This window comes from Carettochelys insculpta, chromosome 14 (genome assembly GCF_033958435.1).
Source record: "Carettochelys insculpta isolate YL-2023 chromosome 14, ASM3395843v1, whole genome shotgun sequence".
Taxonomy (NCBI): domain Eukaryota; kingdom Metazoa; phylum Chordata; order Testudines; family Carettochelyidae; genus Carettochelys; species Carettochelys insculpta.
Window position 1 is genome coordinate 26,871,421 of NC_134150.1, and position 27,469 is coordinate 26,898,889.

At 42.4% G+C, this 27,469-nt stretch overlaps 2 protein-coding genes across 5 annotated transcripts; both read right to left on the reverse strand.

Moving 5' to 3' along the window:
- Positions 1–927: 927 nt before the first annotated feature.
- CMTM3 (CKLF like MARVEL transmembrane domain containing 3) lies at positions 928–18,959 on the reverse strand. 2 transcript variants are annotated; one of them, XM_075008926.1, is made up of 6 exons: positions 18,329–18,460; positions 15,316–15,711; positions 8,978–9,133; positions 5,670–5,765; positions 3,155–3,275; positions 928–2,871 (listed from the first exon to the last, which is right to left on the reverse strand). In XM_075008926.1, the coding sequence occupies exons 2-6, from the start codon at positions 15,478–15,480 to the stop codon at positions 2,843–2,845; spliced, it is 567 nt and encodes a 188-aa protein (XP_074865027.1). In that variant the 5' UTR covers positions 15,481–15,711; positions 18,329–18,460; the 3' UTR covers positions 928–2,842. The 2 variants fall into 2 exon arrangements, with proteins under 2 accessions (XP_074865027.1, XP_074865028.1); XM_075008927.1 differs by lacking the exon at positions 15,316–15,711 and having other exon boundaries at positions 18,329–18,959.
- Positions 18,960–18,962: 3 nt separating this feature from the next.
- On the reverse strand, positions 18,963–26,625 carry LOC142020770 (chemokine-like factor). Of its 3 annotated transcripts, none has more exons than XM_075008930.1 (4): positions 26,475–26,625; positions 25,805–25,963; positions 25,087–25,182; positions 18,963–20,816 (listed from the first exon to the last, which is right to left on the reverse strand). In XM_075008930.1, exons 1-4 carry the CDS (start codon positions 26,481–26,483, stop codon positions 20,700–20,702), a joined length of 381 nt encoding a protein of 126 aa, XP_074865031.1. In that variant the 5' UTR covers positions 26,484–26,625; the 3' UTR covers positions 18,963–20,699. The 3 variants fall into 3 exon arrangements, with proteins under 3 accessions (XP_074865031.1, XP_074865029.1, XP_074865030.1); XM_075008928.1 differs by having other exon boundaries at positions 26,421–26,612; XM_075008929.1 differs by having other exon boundaries at positions 19,591–20,853; positions 26,421–26,598.
- Between the last annotated feature and the right edge of the window lie 844 nt (positions 26,626–27,469).

Here is a 27,469-nt window from a genome sequence, read left to right on the forward strand (position 1 = left end):
GTGATACCCATATCCACTTGTAAAGCTTTTGACCTTAATTATTATTACTGAATTAAAATATAGATGGTTTAGAAATGCAGAAAACAGCAATTTGTCCATAACCAGCTGTTGCACTGACAATTTCAGTAGAAGAAACTGCTGCACTCAAGGTCAGACTTTTCAGAGGTGCTGAAGAGTAACTAGAGGTCTTATTAACTTGAACTTGTGTAAAAATCAGGACTTTTCTGCAGCACGGATAGCCCCAAGCATTCAAAAATCTCACGTCAGGCCCCAAAAAATCATGATAAAATCACATGACTTTAAAAATAATAAAATTTGGGTTCCCTTTGTCATTCCTGGTGTTTGAGAGTTAGTTTTTTTTCCCCAGTTGTTTGCTTCAGCCACTATAAGAACTAGAAATACTTTTAAATAAAGCTGACAGTCTTACATAATCACATGACTCCATAAGCTGAGACTTAAGAAAAAATCTTGACAGTAAAGATAAAATCATGAAAGCAAGCAGCACAGTGTATTGTTAAAAGTGATACTAAAATATTAGTTGTATTTTTGCATACATCTTTTGGTTTTTGAGAACATTGGCGTAAAACCCACAATTTTTAACTTTCATTTTCTTTGAGGAATACTCCCTGAATCGTAGAAATCGTGTGTGAATAAACTGCAAACCTAAAGGGCAGATTTGTTCTCAAGAACAATATGAGATGCCAGAACACACATCACCCTAGAACAGTGGGCTGTAGTCTAGGTATGGCAGTGAGCTTGCAATCTTCAGTTGCTGAGGTAGCACAGTTCTCTCAGCCACTTACAATACGCTGTGCTAACTGGCATGGCTAACTCAAAGGGTATTATTGTATCTGGTTTAGAGAGTGAAAGGTTATAAAATGAAATTGTAAAACAAAGAACACAAAAAGGAAAACACAAAGCTCTTTTTCTATTAAAGATGGCATACTCCAGGGTGGTTTATAAATGTCAATCTTAGGGTAATTTCCAGCGTTTACATGCAGTACATTTAAAAAAAAAATTAAAATTACAACAACAAAAAATGTAAAAAATATCACAGGTCCTCTAACATCACAGTAAATGCCAGTAAACTTATTTATAGTAAAAGAAAGGCATGATAGAAATACAGAATTCCACACTGGAAAAAGTCCAAATACAAGCAATGCTTATTTCTTACATTCAGGAATAAACATTCATTGTTGTTCCTCCCTCAATGATCTGGAAATAGGAATTGTGGAAAACGGAAAGGCTGTCTTTAAGATATCCCCTGATTAAGCCAGACCATTCTTTTGAAACACCTCTACGCTGTGAATCGGTACCTTGTTTCTTGACAGCTAACAGCCAGCTGCTAGCAGGTCATTAAAACACAAGTTGGATACGTTTATTCCCAGTGAAAACTGCCTTTATTCTTTTAGCTCTGTTTTCATTTAGTCTATTGTTACCATTTGCTGTGTCATGAAGTCTTTAAAAAAAAGCCACCAGTGACTGTATAAAATCCTAGTTTAACACATGAGAGTTTCTTTAAAACAAGCGTATCAAATGCCGTACATGGAGTTTGTCATTCTTTTAACTAAGTTACTGTTTTGGAAGTATATGTTTATTGTAAGAAGATGTGACTACTGCAGTTAGATTACGTTCTCCTCTCTCAAAGAGAACGCTTTGAAATGAAGGGGTTTGTCCTAGAAGCCCCATACCAAAATATGAATCTGCCCTCTCAGAAAAACAAGAGAAGGTTGGGAAAGAGAGACATGTTGCACCAAGATTTCTGTCAGGAGGCTGGCTTTGCCTCTTCGCAGGATCTGGCACAAAAGCATAGATAACTTGAGATTTGCAGAAGTTACTGTCTCTGTGATGTTTTCTCCATTCTCTGTAGCTGACCTGGGCGAAATGCTACTGGCGGCAGGACTAACGTTAAAAGTGTAGAATGAGAAATTGTGCAGTGGTCTCTCATGCAGTGAGACTTACTGGCTTGATTGGGTAGATGTCATCATGCAGCTGGCTCTCAACCAGACCCATTTGTCCAGGCCCTCAGGATCTGGAGCTTAGTGTGCAGACTGCAGGTGAAGGCTTCTGCCTACGTGCGGGAGTTTAAAATGATGTTTCTTGTGCCATAAAATGTGAAGGGGATGCTGTTGGCCCATGGAAGCATATTAGAAAAAAAAAAGGGCGGGGGGGGGGGCTGAGTTCTCCTCCAGGAAATCTTACAAAACAACAGGAAATTGAATGTCCACTGAACCAGCTAACCTGAGGCTTTTTCAGATTTGTTCATGTTGCATATTTCCAGCTGCCATTTTCATTGTCACATATAGGGAGCAGACATGTAATGAAAGGCATTCTGAAACCTACACATACAATATAACCTGTGCCTGCAATGCTTGAGGTAGCAGAGATAGTGAGACTTTATCTAAAGGAATACTGTTGGCTTCTTAATCTGGAAAAAGGAATACGAAAGCTCAGGAACTAGTGGAAAGTTTGAAAGAATGACAGAAAGCAGAAAAGATAAGTGGATTGAAATAAATTCCTGGTACTCAGTACTTGTAGTGCTGAACAAGGGAGGGCCAAGTGGAATTGAGATTCATATTCAGGCACAGACGTATTTATGTACAAGGCTGCACATCTATAAAATGGCCAGTTCCCAAAGAAATGTCACTGAAATATTCTTTCCCCATCATCACTTTGTCATTGGTTTGGATGACCCTGTAAACACTGATGGAAAAGAGAGAATATACTGGTGACAGAGACTAAAACAAGGAAGGGAAACGTTGACGGGCAGTGCATTCAGCAAAAAGGAAAGAGCTAGCTCATCTCTTCCCTTTGAGTTCATAGACCACAGGTGCTCTGTTCTTCAGTCCGAATCTGAACCGGAGTCCTCATCTGGGAGACAGGAAAAAAAAATGGGCTGTGAGTAAAGTGAAGCTGCAGTACCGGCAGTCATTGGCAGTTTACGTGAGGGGAAGGAAGGTGCCTAGCTGGGGGCGGGGGGGACAGTTAGCTGGTGGGGAGAGAAGGCGGTGGTACCAGGGAGTAATTAATACGAGTTCTGGGTCACCATGAACAGAGCACAAACTAGTTAACCTTGGGAACTCTTGGTTTGTGTTTAATGAGGCAGAGGTTTTGCTTGATCACTTGTGAAATATAATGGAGGCATTTTACCTACCTTCTGACTTTTGAGCTTCAGTGGCATTTTCTGAACCGCCTTGCTTGAGAAATTTGACCAGGTCATTAAAGGTAATGTAGAAATCAACAGCAAACGCTATTGTGGCTATAAAGCCAAATACCTGCACAACAGAAGGATATTCTCTCCATCAGCAGTTCGTGTCAACGGTCAGTGACAAACATGGGTTAACCTTAACTAACAATAAGCAAACTGTTGAGGAAACTTGGAGCAACTGGAGGGAGTGGTAATGAAACAAAGATGGATCTAAATCATCTCTGCACCTACTAAATTATGAGCTTACATGGAGTCCTGCCTAGCAACTTGTGAGGGAAAGCCAAAGAGAGGCTTCTCCTAGCCACCGAGGGCCACTGCATACCTCAGAACATCCAGAATGTTCTAGCCACATTGAACACCTGGCATGGCCTTATGTCTGGAGGTACAAAAGGTGCCCCATGGGGTGCAGCATGACTCTGGAAACCTCTGGGAGATGGAGGTCCATTCCAGTCTCCATAGGCCTCATTTTGCCAGTTTGCAAGGCCTTCTGCCAAGCTACTCACCTGCTGAATGAACCATGCTGGGTGCAGCATGTCTGTGGCTGCCTACTTATAATAACAAGACTAAGCAAAGAGACCTTTATAACTAAGGAAGCTAAGAACCTGGCACATGTGCTGCAGTACATGATACCACTCATGCCTAAAAATAGTGGCAAAGGCTGATTTAAAATTAAACCAATATGATGACATTGTATTTACTTTTTAAGTATTTGGTTAAGGTATCTGGCTGACAGGGAGGAAAACACTCAAGGTATCTTTTAAAAGCTTATGCAAATATGTTTATATTATTTATGTTACATAAAATATTTATATCTTTTTGGCATCAAGGTATAAATGGAAAGTGACTCTGTCTTAGTTCTGAGCACAAACTGCTGACTGCTCTCCCCAGGAAAAGCACTTCACAGTCCATGTGCTGGTGACATGGTGTTTAAAGGGGGATATGCTGTTGCTTTTGTCTCAACTGCTCAGTGCAAAACAGACAGCAAAGATACAAATCTGAAAATATTCAAAGGTGGATCATATTTTATGAAATAGAATTATAACCCTTCAAAGCTGTATGGGAGCTTTTCATGCAAGGATCTCAATGCATTTTACAGAAATGGGTGTTACTATCTTCATTTTATGGCTGGGAGACAGAGGCAAGAGTAAGTGAATTGACCAAGGTGTCACAATGAGGGAGAGGCAACATCAAGAACAGATCTCAGATCCCCCAATTCCTCATTCTAAATCAGTGATTCCCAAACTACTTTGGCCACAGAACACTTTTGGGCTTGGAATATACTGATAGAACACACACATCCTAGTCGAGGAAGGAGAAGGGTTTCATACTGAAAAATTGCCACACATGATGCTCAAAAGTTGATTTAAAAGGGTTAGTGTTTTTAGGTGTCTTTTATACAAAGAACAAAAAATAACAGGGAAATAATCTGAATGAACAACTAATGTCCTTCTGATAGGAAGACGGTTAGCAACCCTATAACTAAGTATAAAAATTAAGTAGAAACTCAAAACAAAACATCAGTATAACAGCCAAAAAAAGGATTGTTAGTGTCATTCTTTTGTACAAAAATAGAAAGGACAGTATTGTTCAAAAGAAGAACTGTTCTTAAATCTTAAAAAATGTTTTTATGAAAAAGAAATGCAAAAATATTCAAAATGTTTGTTTTTATAAAATTTGTTATTTTTACAGAAAACTACTGGAAAATAAAAATATGTAAAATTTGACAGTTTTCTTATGGGAAGAGTGTTTTTGCATCTTTTAATCACAAATCCATTTAATATTAGGAACAATGCCGGAGAATTGGATTCTCATATCAGGTGCAAAGTATCAGAGGGGTAGCTGTGTTTAGTCTGTATCTGCAAAAATAACAAGAAGTCCTGTGGCACCTTACAGACTAGCAGATTTTTGGGAGCATGAGCAAAGATCCACTTCATCAGATGCATGTGATATTTTGTGGTCTTTGCCCACAAAAGCTTATGCTCCCAAAAATCTGCTAGTCTATAAGGTGCCACAGGACTTCTCATTGTTTTTATATCAGATGCAGCATCACATGCCAAAACAATCTGAATTGACTGATTGTTTTGGCACAAATCACATAATAACTAAACTACTATGAATGCATTATAAACATTAATATACCTACAATCTAAAACCTATCCAAATATCCTAGTAGTTCTGATCCACACAATTTTGTATGTAATATTTCAGAAGGAAAAATATCGCTAGCATCAAAATTTTCTCACAGAACACCAGTGTTCCACGGAACACAGTCTGGGAAATGCTTCTTTTAAGCAATAAACCGCATTTCCTCTCCTTGGGCTGAATCCTGGCTTCAATTAATTCAATGCTGAAACATCCATTGATTTTAATGAGATCAAGATTAGGCTGTTTCTCAGACATACTGAAGTACAATTCACCAAAATGCAGAAGTGGAAATTGTTTTTCTCCTTTTAGTACTTACTCCAGCTGCTTTGGATGCTCCATCAGAATATTTTGAGACTGCAGCAATTGAGATGGCAAAATATATAATGGCAGCCGTGACACAGCGCAAGAAATCCTGTATAACACAACACAGTGCTGATTTAAATAATCAGTCTTGTCACACATTCAATTCCTGTTATAATTGCTTCTAAAATGAAGACTTTAAAATATCTTACTTTATCATCAGCATTTCAAGATGATATAGTTATAACTATTTTATTATCTGCAGGTAGACCTGCTATTTTCTTGGTATACATGGAAAACCAACATTTTTAGGAACAAAAAAAATTAAAATGGGACTGGGATCCTGACACCAGTAGCTACAATGTGAGCTCAGTGACATCATAAATCCAGAGTTAGCCCTCAGGTAGCAATGCAAACCTTACACTGGATTGAAGAGGGTCTCTTCCCACACAGCTCACTTGGGAACAGAGGCATTACTTTGGATTTATACTAGTTCCCTCAGATCAGAAGTTGGTGATTTTGTCTTCAGTGACCGTGCATGGAACATGGTTGTGCTACAGCTAGAAATGATTAGCAGAAGTTCTCCAGCTGGAATCACTTTACCCTATGGATAGCTTCAGTTGGAAATTACAAAAGCCCTATCACTTGCGACACCAACTAGAAAGGCAAAGCACAAGAGCATGTAATGAATTAGGCTATACATTGTATAATCCTGAATCGTCTATAATGAACAGCCATACACAATGTAAAGCCATGCCTAGGTCACGCACACTAGGACCACTTCTACTTGTATTTCTAGCGCTGCCGTTCTTCTGGTTCTATTTTGTATCAGTGATTTTTTTAGATGGCAATAATAATAAATTATACAGCTGAAACTGTAATTGAATTACAACAAAGTAGATCTAAATCAATGTGATTTATTTTCTCCCTAGGCAACAGTTGTTGCAGCCAGGAGACGGAGCCGTACTGCAAATGCACAACAATGTACTCAAATATTTCTGATTGTTTAAATTAAAATGTCATCTTCAGTACCTGGTCAGAAATGTTTTCATAGCAGGTAAGCTGTAGTTACATAGCTAGTATGTACTGACAAGGGTGAAAGGATTAGAAATAATTATTTTCAGTCAATTAAATGCAGAGTACCCAATCCACCAAGCAGACGATAGAGGTAGATAATATATATAAATTTTTAGGTAAAATGTGCTGTGTGTATGGTTGGTATTGTAAGCTCTTTGAGGCAGGGAACAGGTCTTATATCAGTGTTTGTACTGTGCTGAGGAAAGGGCATCCCTCAATATTACATCAAATTAAAACAATGATTTGTTAAAATGTGTTAACCTTGAGGGGGGTGGGGTCTGAGATCTTAAGCTCTAGTCACATCTTTTGTCTTATTTGAACAGATCGACAGCTCAGATGTGTCAGAAGAGACAAATCCTCCAAGAAATTGGATTCGTCTGAGGTCAAATAGTGGTCAACACTCTGAATTCTGAGGTTGGCATATATTACTGTAATGGACATAATAAATATACAGTTTTTTTCATACAAGCTTCTGTAAAGGTGGGTATAAAACAGGAAAAGACAAGTAATTCTTTGAAAGGGGGAGGGCTCAAGAGTGGAACTGAGTACACAGGCTTTAAATGCAGGTAAACTGTCCCTGAGATGATGAATAGTAGCAGAGAGAAAGCTGTGCTAGTCGATATACTATCAAAAAAAAAAAGCAGTCAAGTAGCACTTTAAAGACTAACAAAATAATTTATTAGGTGATGAGCTTTTGTGGGATAGACCCACTTCTTCAGACCATAGCCACAGCAGAACAGACTCAATATTTAAGGCACAGAGAACCAAAAATAGTAATCAAGGTTGACAGATCAGAAAAAAAATTATCAAGGTGAGCAAATCAGAGAGTAGAGGGGTGGGGGGAGTCAAGAATTAGATTAAGCCGAGTATGCAAACGAGCCCCTATAGTGACCCAGAAAGTACATGATGGCTTGAGGGGCTATCTGATCCTTCAGGCAGTTGAGTCCCCATTCGTATGAAGAATATTGCCTTTAAATTGAAAAGTATCTGGTCTATTCGTTAGGAGGCTTGCTGGAGCTGCAGGTTATTACTCACCCTTTCTGGGTCACTATAGGGGCTCCTTTGCATACTTGGCTTAATCAAATCTTGACTCCCCCCCTCCCCTTCTGCCCCTCTACTCTCTGTTTGCTCACCTTGATAATTTTTTTTTCTGGTTTGTCCACCTTGATTACTGTTTTTGGTTCTCTGTGCCTCAAATATTGAGTCTGTTCTGCTGTGGCTACGGTCTGAAGAAGTGGGTCCGTCCCACGAATGCTCATCACCTAATAAATTATTTTGTTAGTCTTTAAAGTGCTACTTGACTGCTTTTTTGTTTTGAGATGATGAAGTTACTGCCGGTTTTATCAGGCAAGGGTTCTACCAATATTTAACTCAGAGTTCAATAAGATCAACAATCCTTATGTTGCACTTATAGGGAATCCAAAATGAACTAGGCTGGGATTTTTTCAAAAAATACATGTTCTTGCTAGAGAAATGGTCCCTGCAGTGAGAGTGTTTGAAACTACAGAGCCACCCGGTGGCCAGTGTAAGTAATAACTTGCAGCTCCAGCAAGCCTCCTAACCAATAGATCAGATACTTTTTAATTTAAAGGCAATATTCTACATACAAATGGGGACTCAACTGCCTGAAGGATCAGATAGCCCCTCAAGCCATCATGCAACAAATACATTAGTAATGTGTTGGTGGGTCGATTGTTTCGCTGAGTGCATTTACACAGTACTTTCCAACTGAGATTCTCAAAGGGCAATTAGCTCAAATGGTAGAGTGTTCGCTTTGCATGGGAAAGGCAGAGGGGGTCAATACCCCCTTCTCCAACAAAAGCTTCTTTAGCAGTAACAGTACATCACAAAATGGGGAAACTGAGGCACAGGACTTAAGGGTTGGGTTTTTCAAAAGTGCCTCGTGCTGGCCCAAATCTGATAGGCTGAGGATGGCTGCCTTGCGGGGTGCAACCTTAAAGTCATGCAGCAAAGTTACTTGCAGAGTCAGTGAGCCCTACGCCTGGGCTCAAACTGCAGTGCTGCCTTCCCATAACGTATGGCAGCTACGGAGTCATAGTGTATAAGCCTTTACGGTTTGTAAAATGACTTTGGGTCCTGATTTTGGACCCTAGAATGAATTTATTAATCATGAAGGTCAAGTTGTTAGCAATTAGTGTAAAATGCACCTCTGTCACAGCTCTCCCCCTTTTATTGTCTTTCGTGCTATACAATGGAAGTTCTGTATGAATTTCTCATCCCACTTACCGTCAAAGGCCAGTAGATTCCTTTAAACTTCTCATTAAGCTTAGAGGAGTATGCAAAAAAAAGAAACAGTGCCAACAGAAATTCTATGAGTGGTGCCATCATGAATGATGCCGCTGAAGATGCAATATAACAGATGAAGGTGATAAATGACAGCACCTAGAGTACAAGGGAAAACATTGCCAGTTATTCACACGGTATGGTGGAGACAGACTCCAGGGAGCTCGGAGAGGCTTTGAAGTTAGCGCATTTCAGTCAATCAGTGACTGATGCTAAACGCTACTTTCTACATTTTCCTAGGGCTAACTACTTCTCTTGCTTAGAACTGTGTAAATTTAAGGTAACTCCATCTATTCCACTGGATCTGAAGTTGGCTTCCAGGGAGTCACTCTTTATTTTCACCAGCTATCTCAGTGCAACTATCATTGGGCCCTAATGTGTAAACTATTCTGGGAACATAAGTGAGTGAGGAGAGTTGGAAACTCAAAAAATGAATTTATAAATTCACAGCTTTCAAATCTTGGAAAATAGTTCCCATGTGAAACTGAAGTTATTCTTCAGATGGCCCAATGGTACTTGTCTTGAAGTTAAAGTTAAAAGAAAAAGTATACATTTCTACTGCTGATGATTAAAAAAAGTAATTGAGGGTTGATAATGTTCAAAGTTTTCTGTCAATCAAAGGGACTTTTTTTCTTCCACTATTGACTCCTCTGCTTTGGTAAGAGCATTTTCAGAAAAGAGAAGGTGCTGGTTCAGATAAAATGAATGCCCTATACACATTTTGGCTACGTCTACACTAGGGAGTTTTGTTGACAAAACCAGGAGCATCTATACACAAAATATGTTTTGTCAACGGTGTCGACAAAACTCGGCACTTGTGCCGACAGTGTTCTGCCTCTCTGCAATGAGGAATAAAGCATTTGTTGACAGTTTGTAGAGAAGAAAGCTGTGTAGATGCTCGGGGGGTGGGGGAGAGGGGCAGTGATGTTGTTAGGGCAGTGGGAGGGATCCGGTCATTAAACCAACTGAATTTACTTCTATTGTTTCAGAGGCAGCCGGGCAGGGAACTACAGAGGAGTCAGTGGCAGCAGTGTCTGGAGCTGCAATGACTCTATGTGGGCCACAGGAGAGAGTGGTCTGGCCCCAGAGGGGGGACACTAGAGGGCATGGTTCTGCATCCTCCCTCCCTGGCCCACTTGCATCTTCCATGTTGGCTGGCTCCAGCTACCTGCCTCCCTCTCTCCCCATTGGTGCAGGTCAGCAGCGGGACGGCGTGCCAGGTAAGGCAGGAGGATCCAGGGACTGAAAGGGGAGGGGAAGGCAGAACAGGCACAGGGGTACAGAGCTGGAATTGGAACTGGGCCTCTCATCGGGGACTCCTGTGCAGCCACCAGCCCCTCTACCTGCCTGTGCTCAGGTGACAAGCGCCCCCCGGGGAAGGCCTGGCCGCAGAGCTCAGAGGGAGTGCCAGGTGGCCTGGGTGCAGGAGGAACACATGCCTGAATCTGCTGCCTCCAGTTGCCGGCTGTGCTGAATGCCTGAGCCCCAACCTGTGGAGCACAGCTAAATTTGGCAGCCCTTACAGCTGGGCAGCGCACCCCACCCCCAGGGCTGGTTCAGCGCACCCCACCCCTGGGCCTCCCCAGCTGCCACTCCTCGGAGGATGCACCTAGCCTGCTGCAGCCGATGCAGCTAAGTAAGTGTGTCCCGGTCCCCCCCTCAGCCTAGCTCCCTGCCCCACCATGGCAGGGAACGTCCCCAGCAAGTTTTCAGCAAACTTTCCTCCCTCCCTTTAGTACTGAAGAGCCTTCTCTGCCTGGTGGACAGGAACTTAGCCCCTCTGCCAGCCCTCCTCACATGTAAAATATGAGGAAATAGAATATGTAAACAGGGTGTGAATGTCCTGCTGTTAACATGTTTCATGTTAGAAATGATTGTGTACACGCTGTTCTTAAAATAGGGTTTACAAAAAGCACGATTTGACATTATTTGTTAAGGACTGCCTCATATTCACATGCACTGCGGCTCCTGAAGTATTGATTTTGTAACCGAATTTGAAAAAAGGCTTTTCTTACTATTTGGGTTTCAGACTCCTGCCTTAGGCATTAAATCATCCCATCATGTGACATCAGATGGGCTTATTCAGACTTATAAAGGAGTGAGTGAGTTGCTGTATCATATTTATGGCTTATGCCTGTATCCCGGTCTGTTGCATGATGGCATATCCTCGTGCTCTGTGTAATATTCCATTTGACTCATTTATCCAGCAGACTCATGTCCTCCCCTTGAATACCACGGAAGACAGCATTGATAATCCCAGCCCCTCTTTCAGCTTCTTGCTTTTTTGGTTTTATGTGTTTATTATGAAACACTGTCAGTGCGTAATGTATTCTGAAAAAAAGGAAGGGATTGGCCTTAATATGAGAACAATACCTTAGGTAAAACAGGGCTTTAAATTCACGCCTCAGCGATCTAACTTGTACTTTTTTTTTGGCCACGTGTGACCACTTTTGCCCCTTCCCTCCTCATGTACCCTTTAAATAGTGGAAATAATAGAGTGGGGTGGGTGCTACAGTAACAATTAATAAGGAACATAGAACCAAGTGGGGGAGGGGAGACTATTTGGAGGCATCACAGAGGGAAATGACAGAACTTCTATGCCAGATTCCATTCATCCAGCATATGGGCACCACATGTTGTAGTGCACAGCTCTGTCATTCCCTCTGGCAGAGCAGAGCTTCTCCATCAGAGGCTTGAGTTCATTCAGGTGGGTTGAATGTAAAGAGAAGCCTTTGCATTCTCTTAAAGAGATTAACCTTTTGGCAACAGTTAAGGCAAACGGCAATCCGCTTTTGAGGCAAACGAAGTGGAGTGTGCTTTAAGAGCCATAAAGTCAAGGATACAAAATCATAGGAATAAAATGAGGCATATGCAGAGAGACTACTTGTGCTCAGTGAGATCTTGGCAAATATCCGGGCAGTGATTCTGTACCTGCAGGCACAAGCCTAGAGTGCGTGACACAGTGGCAGCCTGTGCTTAGGTTGACATCCCAGTAAAACACAAGGGTAACCAAGTGAAATATAATGACCTATGATATACAGGAGGTGGGATTAGATTATCTAATGGTCCCTTCAATCCTTAAACCACTAATCTAATGTTCTCTGTCTCATGCTGGTAAAATCCACAAGGAATTTTGTTTTGAAATAACCATAAATAGACACCCTCTTCTTATGTCAGCCTCATTCTAGCTTCAGTTTTCTGATGCTAATCATAGTGTCTAGATGTGAGAATTTCAAAACAGACAAAAATTGACAACTGGGGTTTTCCCAGAATCTCAGGATTCCAGCAAAAGTATCAAATGAGAAGGAAAGCACAGAACTTAAAAAAATCACTGCTCTGTGTGGACTCTGAGTCATTCAGGCTGTATCTACACTACAAATATAACTCTGAAGTTGCTTACTTTGAGGTACAACTTTGAAGCTGAGCATCTACAAACATCCTACTTCAAAGTTAAACTTGGAAGTAGGGCCCTACTCCATTCCCGGGAATGGAGTAAGGACTTCGAAGTTGGGCTCCCTACTTCAAAGCTAACTTCGAACTAAGGGAAAATGTGTGTAGACTCTCTGCTGGTTACTTCGAAGTAGTGCCTAACTTTGAAGTTAGCTCCTAGTGTAGAGACACCCTCAGTGTTTTATAACTTGCAGAATTATTTTGTCAGTATTGTTAATGGGACCTGAAATGCTGCTTGTCTCTTGTTTTTAGTAATGTAAAGATTTGGTTTGATAAAGATTTGAATTCTGTGAACACTGCAGCCCTGTGAAGTTGATAATATTAGCACCATCACTCTCCCATGTCGACCCTACAAATAATTCTTATCGCTAAGGGGTAGGTGACGGTTTTAACATCAGCCCGTAGAACTGCTTTTAATATAGGAATAAACTTTCAGCTTCTAACCTTTAACAGATGGCTTCTTGTTTAGATTTCAATTAGGACAGTCCTAAAAAATAACGTCATAGTAAAAGCCTTACAATGATGCATAGTTCAAACTCATGGAAGAGAAAAGAGGAGTGTGTGTGCACTTTGGCAGGGGGAAAAAAGGTCATGAGGGTAATTCTCTAAGAGCTTATAATCATAGAAATTGTATTCATCTTGTATTCATCTGAATTAAAATGACCTTCCTAATCAGCTGTTAGAAGCAACATTTGGCACAAATTATGGGATTATTTTAGTAGTTCTTCAAGCAACTTTAAAGCCTCCCCCACTGGAATCTTTTATGATAATTAGGCACCCACTGTGCTGTGTTCTGCTGTCATATTAAGGATGTGGTTATAATGGATATGGGCCTGATCCAAAGCCTACTGAAGCCAATAGAAAGACTCCCATTGACTTCCAGTTGACGTAGTTGGGGACTTCAATGAGCAAGAGACAAAGACAGCATTTTAGAGACCAGTTCACAGGACAGCCAAAAGGAAAGGGAAAAGGGTGTACTCTAACTAGTTTGCTGACACTGTTCACACGCTAACCTTGCATGTGAAAATGTGTGGTTTCTATCTGTTTTACGCTATATACTTGTCTTGGTTTATCTATCCAAAAGGACAATAAGCATCAGAGACTGGCCTATTTTATCCTGATCACAGCCTGGTCTCATTTTTTAAATGTTTTTGACAGCAGTACATTTTGTTGTAATACTTCTGAGGATATGGAGCTGCCTGTGATTGTTGTACCTGAATATTTGGTAGTCAGACACAGGATGTAATAGTCTTTTCTGAAGTCTAATTTTAACCACTGCTTTTGGAGAGGGGCCATGGAACCATAACGCGTCCATGTTTCTAAAACTCTCTTCTCCATTTCTATGTTAACTATAGAAGGATGGTGCTTGTTCTAGCCAGAAAAGAGCTCACAAGTCCTTATTCTAAGACATTCAACCACTGAAAGCTCCACTGCTCCTGAAAGTTCTCCAAATTGTCCTTAATCATCCATATACAGCACAGTGTGAGTGGACTGCTCCACAGTAGCAACAATATCCTGTTGTAAAAGTTTCCATATAAGGGAACAGGCTAATGAAGGGAAGGCTATTTAACTGTTTAAGGAACCTAATTTTGTTTTTTTGTACTGCATTCAGAAAGGTATTTTTCTTCTATATGAAACTTTCTTAATCTTCAAAAACAAGAAGTCGTCCTGTGGCACCTTACAGACTAACAGATATTTTGAAGCTAAGCTTTCGTGGGCAAAGGCCCGCTTCGCCAGAAGCTTACGCTCCAAAATATCTGTTAGTCTATAAGGTGCCACAGGACTTCTTGCTGTTTTTGAAGATACAGCCTAACTCAAACACCTCTCTGCTATTTCTTAATCTTATGTGCCTGGGGCTCCAAAATTATCCGCAATAATTCCTCCCTCTTAGGCCATTTCTACACATGGTAATAAATGGTCCTAAATATGCTAATGAGGCACATATGCAAATTGCCTGCACCTCATTAGCATAAGGCCACATGATTTGGAGTCCAGAAGATGTTCTTCTGGACTCCAAAACACCGTTTAGAAGCACGGCCCCCAGGGTGTCTTCCAGAAGGAAGTCCTTCTTCTGGAGGCCCCTTCTTCCTGAGAATTTTTGGGAAGAAGGGGCCTCCAGAAGGAGGACTTTCTTCCAGAAGACACCACCTCCCCCAAAGGCCCCGCTTCTAAATGGTGTTTTGGAGTCTGGAAGACCGTCTTCCGGACTCCAAATCATGTGACCTTATGCTAATGAGGCATGGGGAATTTGCACATGTTCCTCATTAGCATATTTGGGCCATTTATTAGCATGCCGCTTTTGAAGAAAGTGGCAGTGTAGAAATGGCCTTAGAGTCAGGTCATTCAGTTACAGGTATAGCATATAATTAAAATAGGGTGGATTATGCTTCTGGTATGAAGGACTTCTGGAGAGGTGAAATCATGAATGGAGTGAGGCCTTTTCTAGCCTCTCTGTAGCAAGAACACACTTCACTACTGTTCGTCAGTGATCATACTGAGGCCAGGCAATAATAGAAAGCTTTGCACAATGATACATAGGCCAGATCTACACTAGACCTTAAAGTTGATTCTAGATATGCAATTCCAGCTCTGGCAATCCGGTAGCTGGAATCTAGTTATCTACAATCGACTTACCTGGCTATCCTCACTGAGGCAGGTCAATGGGAGAAACTTGCCCATCAACCCCTTTTACTCCTCATGACATTGAGGAGCACAGGGGTCAACTGTGGAATCCTTATAGTTCCATTTTGGGCATCCCTACTAGGCACACAAAATGGAACCCCAGAAGATTGACCCTGAGCAGGTTGATCTTCTGGGTAGGGAAGACATACCCATAGTCTCACTGGGCACCAGCTTGCATGTTGCAACAGATGTTGTTTTCCCTCTTTATGGAAAAGAGTGGCCTCAGACATTTGCAGTGCTTGAGTACTGCCAAGGAAGAGAGTAAACACCAATGGCTCTGATTTTCCCTGTTTCATCTTGCTTACAATCTTCATGCAAAAGAGAGAAACAAATACACACAGTGGAATTTATAGTACTCAGTTACTAACTCTCCATCAGATTTGTTATAGAGAAATGAAGTTTTGTCCCCAGAGAGTTAGCTGCAGAGGTTATCTTCAGTCTGCTTAGTCACTGAAAGTCGCAGGGGTCTTCTCTGGAAGAGGTATTGATTACCCAACCTTTTCAGCTGGAAATGTCAGTGACAGAGATCACTTCAGAGGAGAAGACTGAAAAAAGAGAAGAATGAGAGATGACAAGAAAAACAAATATCAGATTTTCTGCATCCTTTGTGTTCTAACACCCACCACACTTGTGAAGGGGAAACTGTAGGTATTTGTCCTATGTTCCCACAAAAAATGTATAGTGCCTCCTGGAGGAGAGCTTCAAGCATAGAGGAGTTGGGAAGCACCACATAATTTTGGTAGAAAAGTAGGTGGCCAAGACAACCATGAAGGCTGGGCTTAAATGTTTGGAGTGGGGAGCAGTGTTCCCTATAAACTGTGCAATTCTACAGCTGCAGAGCCCAGATGATTACCAAAGTGTGTGCAAAGTTTCTATTGGTGGTGCACATAAAAATCTTTTTCCATGCATGGATGGAAAAGATTCAAGGGAACCAACCATTGGTAGGGAGCAGAGGGGATAAGAAGGAATCTTGCCTAAGTCAATGATATGGAAGTCAGCAGCAGCGCTGTCTGTCACAATTCCCTGCACGTCTCGTTCTCTCCGGGGAGGAGGTGATGGAAGAAGTGGACCTTAGACAGGTTTCCAAAATCTCCAACAAAGGGACAATGGTTTGCAGAAAAACTGAACAGATGAAGAGGTGAAAGATTTGAGAATATAATGGATAAAGAAAAAGGGAGACCAAATAGGAGAAGAGAAAAGGAGCAATTACAAAGGAAAGATTATTTAAAACATTAAACAGAGAATATGGGATTGACTGAGATTGGGTGAGAGGAGAAGCAGTAAGAGTGAGCAGGATTGGAGGAAAAGCCTCAAGGAGCAGCCACTGGCTGACAGCATGGTCCCCGCCTCCCCAGAGGCCCCTGGGGAGCAGCCAGTGTGTGGCCTGCATGATCCCTACTGCCCCAGAGACAAGATGGCCACCTCCTGTTCTGAGACACCCCCCATGCCACCCAACCCCCACCACAAACGTCTGCACCCCACCACTCCATTGGGATCCCCAACACCTCCCAATCCCCTATGCTGCCTCCTGCACCCCCAGCCCCCTGCCCTGAGCCTGCCTCGCCCCCCGCAACACTGACTCCCACACACACTTACACCCTCTGTCCTGAGCCTCTCCTCACCTCTCAACCTTGACTCCTGCAACCCCACACCCTGTCCCTGCTTGGACTCCTGCACCGCCCACACACATTCCTCCAGGCTCCTGCTCTAAATAACCTGAGGAATGCTGGGTACATCCTCTATTGAAGAATATTGTAAGTCATGTATTTAATGGAGCACCTTTAGCTGTGCTGCTGTATTTTCAGTGTTAAGAGTTTGATTGCTCAACCTGAAATGTTGCATTGTTAAGTTTTGCCTGGAATTTTTGAAGTAAAGGGATGAAAATTATCAATTGACCTGTTGCACACTACAATCTGCAATATCCTGCTGCCTAAAGACCCACAAAAATAAAACACTATTTGCTAACGTTCCACCTATCCAAGCAAGGCTCTTGCCCCAGTCTCCCTCTGTTTTCCCAATACTTGCCAGCACGTTAGCTCTGCGGCTAAGGCCATAGTCTCCTGGGAAAAGGAGATGATGTTAACCATTTATCTTATTACCCTCTTCGTTCACGGTGTGTGATTTCTGGAAGCGGTACAGCTACCCTGTGGTTGTGCTGGATGAACCAACTCTCTTTTCTTGGTATGCGTTTCCTTCCCCCTGAACTGACAAAGTGGGTGAGTTCATATGCATCAGTGATCTAAAGATTGCTCTCTCTATACATAAATGTATTGTCAGCTGATTTGGGGTGCTGCTGTGGTTGAGCATCTACTACTCAGGTCTCAAAACTCCAGTTAACATTAATATTTTAAACATAAACCAACCATCTGTTTTGAAGGGAAAAAAATCAGTAATGTTTTTACAATTGGAGAAGTGTATTTTGAGAAGTGTTTTAATCCTCTTGATATTGAAAAGCTTGCTGAAAGTATTTTTTGCACTTTCCAAAATAACACCTTTGGAAAGAAACTAAGGATCTCATCCTGCCTACTAGCATGGACTCCTGCATATGCCACCCATCTCCCAATGGAACTCCAGGGCTGTGTCTACACTTGCTCCCTACTTTGAAGGGAGCATGGTAGGTAAGGTGTGGGGAGATTATTAACGAAGTGCTGTGGTGCATATGCAGCACTTCATTAAGCTAAGTCTACCCCGCAGCGCACCTTCAAAGCGTTAAATGTCAAAGTGCCTGCTGGTGGGTAGCCCTGGCTCACCCACTGGTACTTCAAACTTGCTCAGGCTGGACTGGTGCCTGTGCTCTGTTGATCACAAGCAGAGACCCATGGGCTCCATTCAAAGGGGCTGCGGCTGGGTCCGCGGCCCCGGGTTCAGGCCGAGACGTGAGCTCTTCTGGGGTGGGCAGGGGCGAGCGAAGGCCACGCGGGACACCAGGCTGTTGATGCTATTGGCTAAGGAACGAAGCTAATTTGCATGGCTGCCGCGGGAGGTCGGCTCCGCGCCCGGTGGGCAGCGCCCAGAGTTGGGGGCAGACCTGGGGGGCCGGAGTCCCATTGTTTGGAACGAGATCCGCGGCCGGGGCCAGCAGTTCCAGGCCCGCGCTGAGCCACCCCAGCCTACAGCGATCCCGCCCGTGCGCCGGAGGGAGGGAGGAGCAGCAGCCCTTACCGTCTCGGCCAGCAGGAGCTGCCCCTTGCGGGAGCGCAGGAACTCCCTGGAAGGCAAGAGCGTGTGGAGGCCGGGCGGAGGCGCAGAGGCATCGGGCTCCTCGGAAGCGGGCTGGTCCATGGCCGGCAGCGGAGCGGGGCTCGCCTGGACAGCTGCGGCGCGCCTGGGGACTTGGATTTTTTTTTTCCCCCTCCAAGAGGGAAACGGAAATCGTGACACTGCGGAAACGTGAAGAACTTTCAGCAGCTGCAAATCTGGGGAGTGCCTCTGCCGCCGGCTACGGCTCCTCCCCGCCTGCAGCCGAGGGGTGTGCCCCAGCCCTGCGTACCGTCCCCACAGCCCACAACTCAGCCGCTCCTTCGCGCCATCTGTGAAAATAAGGGATTAGAACGCGCTAGAAGTCGAACCTCTCTAGTCCGGCACCCTCGTGTGTCAGACTAGAGAGGTTCAACAGGTGCTAATGTACGTTGTGGAAAGAGCTGGAACTTTCAAACGCAGATGTGCTTCTGAAAGCATGGCTCGTCCCTGCTAGAAATGAAAGGGGGAAAATACCTATTAGCTCTGTTTCCCAAAGATGGTACACATACCACTCATGCATCTGACGAAGCCGGTTTTTGCCCTGGAAAGCTTATGCTCCAAAATATCTCTTACTCTATAAGGTACCATAGGACTTCTTGTTGGTTTTGAAGATACAGACTACCACGGCTACCTCTCTAATACATACCACTGGTCCTACACTGAAGGATTTCAAAGGTATAGGGCAGAAAATACATTACTAAAAGTCAGGAGATAACCAATGGGACAGTCCTGGATGAGGGGGTACGGGGATAAGGCCAAACTCCTGAAAGGGGTATGTGAATGTTTTAAGTTTGGGAAACACTGAGTAAGGCGAAGTACAGTAGTGATTTAATAGTTCTAAGAATCTATAATAGACTTTTCAGAAATGGGTCTAGAGCCAGGGTGTAAGCATACTTTCTGCGTCTCCCTCTTCAACCGAGGAATTTCCATCTATTCACTTTAGGCTCCTTCTCTAGAGACATAAACCCTAGCTTCTGCCATGCCTCATCCTGCCAAATAATAAGAAAAGGGAATTAAAATACACCAAACTTTCACTTCCTTACAGAGGCCTCACTTGCTTAGGAGTAAAAAGAGCCCTTAGTGAAATGTCACTGACTTGATTATAGATGCAAAATATTTGGAAGCACAATTTTAACACACAGCCAGTTTCCCTTGTTTTCATATGTGGTTTTATGACTATTGCACTGTGCATATACTTAGCTTTAAACTACAAGTTAAACAGTTTGACCAGATAAACACTGGCTTTGAACTGTGCTTGACTTACATTGTACTCTGAACAGGGTGCAACAGCTTCTACAGCAGCTATTTCCACTGAAACTGCACTGCTGTTTGCGGAAAATGAAATATATCTTAGCCCAAATGTTGTCCAATATATTCATCGTATATTACACTTACTATTTTGGCTTTACTATTACTGTTATGCTAAGGTTTGTATGTCGAAGTAAGACTAGATTTTTTTATGTTCAGAATGAAAAAAATTCAGCAATCAGATTTCAGTAAAATTATTTCTGCACAGTTATGTACACACACTATGAATGTTTCATCAGCTAATGAGAGTTATTTTTCACACAAAATGAACTTGCTTTTTGCACTTCAGCCATACTAATCAATCCAACTTTGTTATAATGTTGGGGCTGTATATTTCTAGGTAGAAAACATCCAGTCTCAATGAATGAAACTCCTCAGTTTACAGCATTACAGAGAACACAATTGCCAAAATTTTTGTTAGTTAAGGAGTGGTATTTCAGAGCCTGTTTTGGGTTGCACAGCAATATGCTGGTGCTCTAATAGTCCTATAAGAAAGGTCAGATTCTGATAACCTTTCCAACAAATACTTTGTTTCACAGCGATCTCAACAGCAGGTCCATCTGTAAGCTAACATACTATTCAGCATGACTGAGTGTCAAAATCTGTCCCTAAATATATTTGGCAGGAGGAAAGACTCATATATGTGTTCTTGCTCAAAATACACTATGTACCCACTGAAATAATACATTTAGATCCACTTGTATTTTCAATTTTATTATGTAAACACATCTGTAGAAAATTAGATTTTTAACGAATGAAAAAGTATCAAGTTTAGCAGAATACACAGAACAATAATTTAAAGTTAACACTGGTAAAATATGTATTCTAGAACAATACATGGGAATTTGAAGAATGTTTATGTGAAAAAGTAAAGTAAGTTATAAAAGTGTACAGAAAATACTGTAATTCTAAGATGAACATATTACAATGTTAAATCCTTTAGGAAAAATACATATTAATAATGAAACAAGTATCCTATTGACCTTCAGGCACTGAAAGTAGGAACTATCAGTCTTTTGGTAAAATGGCCATTCTTATTTGGTAACAACAGTCCTTCCTCTTGGCTTATTAAATGTGATCTTCTTGAAAAGAAGAACAGAATCTGTAATACAAAGAGCAACTAAGAGAAGACCAAAGACCTGCAAATAAAAAGAAAATTTCAGTTTCCTTGTATGCATATCACAGTTATCGTCTTTACCTTTCACTGTAATCATTTCTTCATTACCAATTCTGAGCAGATGCAATTGCTACAGCTCACTAAATTGGTTCTTGGCCTTCTAAATGTTTCTAGATGAATATTTAATTTGTGATGTTTAAGAAATTCAGTACTCTCCATAATTTAGGTCATGTACACTGCAATCTCTCATAAAATGACTTTCTCCTTATGCTCTGGCAATCATGTTTGCCTTGACCTTCATCTGTCATCTCTAAGAATGGGAAGTGACTCAGTCTCCATGGAAACCAGACTACAGACATGCTGCTTTATGTGAGATTATTTTTCTCTGGAACCAAATCTCTAATATTTGTGAAAAGGATGATCTATTTAATGGTTCTGGATTGGAGTAAACAATGTTTTCCGATGCAAGGCTAGAAGAAAGAGATACTTTTCTTCTTCTGAAGTGAAAAATTCTGAATAGACAAAGTTACCTTATTTAATGTTTAAAATGTGAATGCTTGTTATTAAAACAGAAGAACAACATAAAATTTTAGTCAAACGGAAGCAAAACAAGGGTCTAACAGACAGGACTCTAAGATCTGACTCTGATGCAGAGTTATCTTAGGTTCTTATGTGGATGTTGTTCTAAGACCCCATTTGTACATACACAAAGCACCAAAGTTTTGTAATGTTTTAAACCTGTGCTAAGTAGTCTGGCTGGGGATACAGGCTAAAACTTGTATGCCACTTTAACTTGAACTGGTCACCCACCCATTTTTCAAGAAAGAAACAAGACAAATCATTCAATTGATATCTCTTTCAATGGCTTTCCACAATTTTCTTATGCCCACACGTTCTCCCACAAGTCACTGGGGAAGAATCACAAAGCAGCATCACTTTCTGCAGTGTGCAAAACCTTGGGACGTACCCCCAGAAGTCTAGCAAGCATAAGAATGAGTGTAGTACCAGTGACAGTACAGTGGGTGTGGCTACACAGCAGCTAAATGAATCCCAGCTTTGGCACATGTTAGCTCTGCTTTAGCTAGTGTGCCGTAACTGTTAGCATACTAACTAAAGCATGGGCAGCAGCTCAGGGTAGCCAGCCAAGATAATGACTACCCTCTGACTAAATGGGTACGTTCTTGTATGATAACCTTAGGCACTGCCCAGGACAATGCAACCATGCTGCTCTTTTTAGGTGCTAACTTGATCTGAGCTAGCACGGGTATGTTCAGCATGCTGGGAATCACACCTCCCTGCTACTGTGTAGAAAAACACAGTAATTTGAGTAAGATTTTGAAGTGAGGCTGCCCATACCTATGCAGCAATCACGGAACCCTACGGTGAAGAGGCACCCTTATATCATCAAGCCAACCAGCGGAATTTAGCACCTCTTTTTTGCTGCATGTTAGCCATTAAAGAGCACATATATACTTGAGCTAGAGATATAGCATACATGTGCCAGCACACTAACAACAGTGTTATTGCACCAGGGTGGATAGTGTAATAGGCTAAACATCCAAAATATGTTCTGCCCAGTACTTACTTGGGCAGCTAGTCCATGCCACAGCTTGTATCACTATGGCTACAAATGATTTCACTCTCAGCTAGTGCACATACATCTGCTTCACCTGAAACAGATGGTAGACAATATCCCCACTATCGCTTAACTTCCTGTTACATGCTTTGTGTGTTAAACTACAAATGATAAATCCCCTCTAAAGAATCTGTTCTTTGAGTGGCACTATTTGCTCTAACAAACACTGAAATGGACCATGAGCACACACACTTGAAGAACAGTTTTACTGTCATCTTTAGCAAAAACAAAAGAAAACTGACTCTTAAGTTTGACTCTTACAACCTTCTTTTGCAAATAAATTAGCTAAATACAATAATCTGTAAAGCTATATATTATTTGTTCTCCTTTTGCACCTCATATGCTGGTTACTCATTTACTTATGTGTAAGTCCTTCATTTGTCTTTGGAGGGAGGAGAAAAGTACCCATACTTTGACTCAGATTTTCATTTGTCAAATGATAACAGACCAAATGTAAAATATTTATATTAAAGATAACTTCGCAAGTGCAGTTTAAACATGAGTCACATTCTAAAACATATTCATGTCATCCAGACCTTTACCTGTTCAACTCAGTGCTATTTGTTCTCAAACTGTTGTGTTACATCACAACAGTAATTTAGTAACAATAATTCACTGCGAATAGTATTTGAAAGAGGAGAATTCACCTTATTTTTCTTTCTGGAATGTATGCAAGATTTTTAAGATGGTTTAAATTGGTAACCGGCTTTGTTAATTTACATTAGCTATGAATCATGAGACTTATTTGCAAAGTAAATGGCACAAACAAGTTAAATTCCTTTGACTAAAAAATTATAGGTTCTCATATTCTTGAAGACAAAACAATCCATAATTTTTTCAACTGCCTAATAGTTCATTCTCAAGTCATGCAGAACAACTATTTATATTATGAAAGTTGGACCTTCTTCAGGAGCTTTTCTACACAATGTTCACTCCCCAAAAGACTACTAGGCCTGGTGATTCACTAGTTAGCTGAAAGGACTGATTGTGTATTAAGTGTCACCCAGGAGAAAACCATCCTTTACTGTAATTTCCACTACACATCACAGTTTGATTGCCTGGATTACCGTGGTGCTGAAAAGCAAGAATCTGGTGTTTTTTTTCTTTTTGTGACAAAATGCATTACTTTGTCTTAACGATAGTAGTGAAGACCCATTTCTTTCAGAATGGGAGTTTATTTTATAGTTTTAGTATATAACCTGCTCGTAATAGGCTAGACTGGGTCTTCAGACATGACTAAATCCAGATATGCAAAACCAATTTATGAAGTGGGTAAGGGGTCAGGAGAGAGAATCTGTTTTTCTCAGTCCTGGCAATCTTCTCATTTTGCTCAAATATCTGTTTTTTTGGCTTTAGTCTCCCACATCATGACAGTTAACAAGTAAGTCTTCAATCCTTTTTACCCTGGACACGTAAAGTGCTTTCTGCTGCTATAGCTTTTAACTCACTGTTAAACTCTACAGATTGATAGCACTGTCTCCTTGGTGAGCAAATATTTAATCCAGCACAGTCGCTTATTTTGGAATCTTTGTAAAAACTCACTCTGTATTTGCTTCAGTTGTCAGCACTACAACAAATGACAGTTTTGCAGATTATGGCTCAGTTGCATGTATGAAGAACTCATGGTGTGAGTTGTGGTTTATACTGCTTGACATATTTTAACAATTTGTTTTTGGAAAGCCAAAAGTACTTTGACAGGTGAGTTTTTGATACTTTTATTCATTTATAATTGTATATTTAAAACACAAGAGCTTATCAATCTCAGCAGCACTTGCTCATTTTGCATGCAGGTCTTCCCTTCTCTGATATTGTTTAAAAATACATAAGTGGCTTGAATTTATGATTGGGCTTGTTCTTAAATGTTCAGAAACTATAAGCTGGACAAAACATTTTTTTTCTGATAAAAATCCTTTCTGTTTGGAATGCCATGCATAGTGTGAAAATGGAGATTTGGGGCTGTCCCGGTCTCTCACTTGGTTTTATAAATATACAGGAGTGGAAATTAAGAATGGGAGAAAACAATCAAACAGCGTATGCCTACTCTCGGGTTTCAACTAATTTTAATAAGAATACAAGCACTTCTCAGGAAGGATCCTGTAACAAAACTGGATAGCTCCAAATTAATTCGCATCAGATACTCCAATCTGGAATTTCAATTAATAGAAGTGCAAGTCAAGTTATTGACAAGTATTCTTATTTTTAACATTTATACTACTTTCCCCCACAGCAAACCCAAAACAACCTAGTGATATATTAAAGTTGCAACTTGTAGCGTCAGAAGACTTAATCGGTGTTAAGAACGCTGTGATTATTCTACAGTAAATAAAATCTTATTTGTACATACACATGGAATACAATAATACCAGCTAGCTCTTATATTCATAGTCAGGTATAACTCATTGCATGTTACATCTATTGTTTGTACATTGTGTGCCAAAATATGATCAGTTGGATAAGGAGACTGACCCTCATTTCCATGTCCAAATCTAAAAAGTTAGGACTTAATTTTGAGGGGAAAAACAGTGGTATTAGCTTCGTGAGAATGATAACTGATCACTTGAAAACATCTCCATTTTAATAGCTTAATTTATTATTAATATTACAAATTCCCCTACTTACTCCTCCAACCAGTGTCCCAGTCGTGGTCTTGATTATTATTGCACACAGGCACACAATGATAAAGAACACAACTGCAATCAGTGAGTTGAAAATATCCTGAAAATGCATTATAAAACAGAATTTTCATTAAAGTACATGGCTAACAAATACAATACAGCAGTCTTATTTTATTCCTTGACAGCAGTCAGTACAAATGAAATATATTTGTCATGTTGTAAAAGACTTTAAATAGTTGCAATTATTCCCAACATTGTTAATACCTACTAAGAAACAAATTTTTCTCCTCACTCCCCAATCCAATTTTAATATCCAAATTTGATCTAAAGTGACATCAACTGGCATGATGCTAAAAACTGTTATCCTGAAAAAACCCCTTTTGTCGGAGCCCTGGACCATACATTATGAAGTTATGTCTAGGTGCCTCACTCGATAGTTACTACTAGTGACAGTGTATGTAATTCACCCACATTCATTATTTAAACGAAGATAGCTCCATTTAAAGTAAAACAGCCCTAATACAAGAGAGCAACTCTGATTTTTTTTATCTGCAGAATTGTGGCTACACCTTACCTTTGCAGAAAATGCTTGCACTGTTTTGGAAATCACACAGAGACTGCTCACAACAGTCAGTTAATTAGGTACTTGCACACAACTTGTTTTTATTAATAAAGGACAAAAATATACTTGTATTTTAAAACAGATGCAAATCCTTACTTACAACTAGAGGCCAAAATAAGAATTTCATCTTTTTGTCTAGTTTTAGCAAGTACAGCAGGAAGAATAACAATGTGATGACAACTTCCATGACTGCAAGTGCTACATAGGCTTCGTGGGATTTGGAGGCAGCAAAGCAGATGAATGTTACAAGGGCGATACCCTGGGAAAAGGAAAACAAGATTTATTTACTGGCGCCCTGCCGGGTAAGCGCAGCAGGGGGACAAAGTTTTGCTGTGTGCTCCATGGCCAGGGTCATAAGCAAAACCTCCCACGGCCCCGCTCGGCCAAGGCCGGCCCGAAAGCCAACGGGCCGCTTTTAACGCAGTGCGGGGGGAGTGAGGTGAGGGTCGGTCCTCAGCAGAGGGCGTCCCCGTGGGTGCCATCCCGCCGGGTGCGGGGGGAGCCAGGGCGGTGCTAAGGGGAGGGGGAGGGGTGTGAGCTGCCGGCCAGATACGGTTCCTGCTGCCCGGCCCACCAGCCCCCTTCCCCCCGCCAGAGCTGCGGGCCGGGGCGGGGCCCAGCGCCTCTGGGGCCGGTGACCGCGGGCAGCTCCAGGCAGCCGTGCCCGAGGAGTCTCCGCAGGCCGCCGGGCGGGCTGGCCGGACCCTCCCCCGTACCAGCCGGGCGAGCTTCAGCGCCCCCGGCACGGAGCGGACGTAGGCGGCGTTCACCTCCACCATGGCGCGAGGCGGGGCGGTGCCGGAACCGGCCGCGGCGGCTGTTGGGCGCGCGCGCTTCCGAGAGAACTCCCCTCCCCGGCCCCGCCAGCGCGGGAGGGGGCGGGGCCGTGCGGCGTCTCGTGCCCTCCCTGCTCCTGGCGCAGCCATAGTTCCTGCAGCTCTGCTGGTCCCCAGGTAGAGGCTGTACTGCGCTGCCTTCCGGAGCCAGCCCGCTCCAACGCTGGCTAATCGCCCACCCCTCCCACCGGAGCCAACAGCCCGCACCCCCGTATAGCCAATCCCTCCAACCCTACATAAACAGCCCACCCCACCTAACCTGGATAAACAACCCTATGGCCCTGCTTCTGGGTGCCAAGTGTACCTGATGCTTCTGGGTAGGCTCCACGGAGCATGATCCAGCGTGGGGCAGTCTGCATATGGGCAGCTCAATGGGAGGTCGAGCTGCAGAGAGGCTTGTTGGGGGTTCTGGGTGCAGAAGCAATGGGGCTCTGGTTGGGCTCAGTGGAAGGGGTAGGGTGTGGGGAGAAGGGAGCTGCTGGGGAAATGGGACGGGTCCAGATGAACTTGGCTGGAGCTCACTGGTATAGGTCCAGGTGTAGGGGGCAAGGCTGGTCAGGGTGAGGGGAGCTCCTGGTTAATCAGGGAGCTCCAGCTGCTGCTGAAGGGGCTCTGGCTTTCCCTTGCAATTCTCCTATCCCTTTTTCTTTATCCTCCTCCCCCATCTGCCCTATTCCCCTCTCCATTCCTTCCCCACTGTCTCTTCTCCCTAGCCCCTTCCCTTGTTTTCCCCCACACCCATCTCCTACCTGGCCCCACTGCTGGCCCAGGAAACAGGAAGGCTCCCCTCCCACAACACACAAGGGGAGTCTGAAGGTCGTGCCTTTGGTCACAGACGCAGTGGAGCCCCTGACACAGCCAGCAAGCTGGACAACACTGCGTTTGCAGAGGGGTGTGTGCGTGTGCACACGCCCAGTCATGCCTCTGTG

Bases quoted from the DNA above. Each gene is read 5' to 3' on its own strand.
- CMTM3 (XM_075008926.1), bottom strand. From the start codon at position 15,480: ATGAAGATTGTAAGCAAGATGAAACAGGGAAAATCAGAGCCATTGGTG. The intron at 3,276-5,669 runs GTAAGTACTAAA...TCTGTTGTGCAG, and splicing joins GAGCATCCAAAGCAGCTGGA to GTATTTGGCTTTATAGCCAC. The intron at 2,872-3,154 runs GTAGGTAAAATG...CCTGTCTCCCAG, and splicing joins TGAAGCTCAAAAGTCAGAAG to ATGAGGACTCCGGTTCAGAT.
- LOC142020770 (XM_075008928.1), bottom strand. From the start codon at position 26,483: ATGGTGGAGGTGAACGCCGCCTACGTCCGCTCCGTGCCGGGGGCGCTG. The intron at 25,183-25,804 runs GTAAGTAAGGAT...ATGCATTTTCAG, and splicing joins TCTTATTTTGGCCTCTAGTT to GATATTTTCAACTCACTGAT. The intron at 20,817-25,086 runs GTAAGTAGGGGA...TTTGTATTACAG, and splicing joins CTGGGACACTGGTTGGAGGA to ATTCTGTTCTTCTTTTCAAG.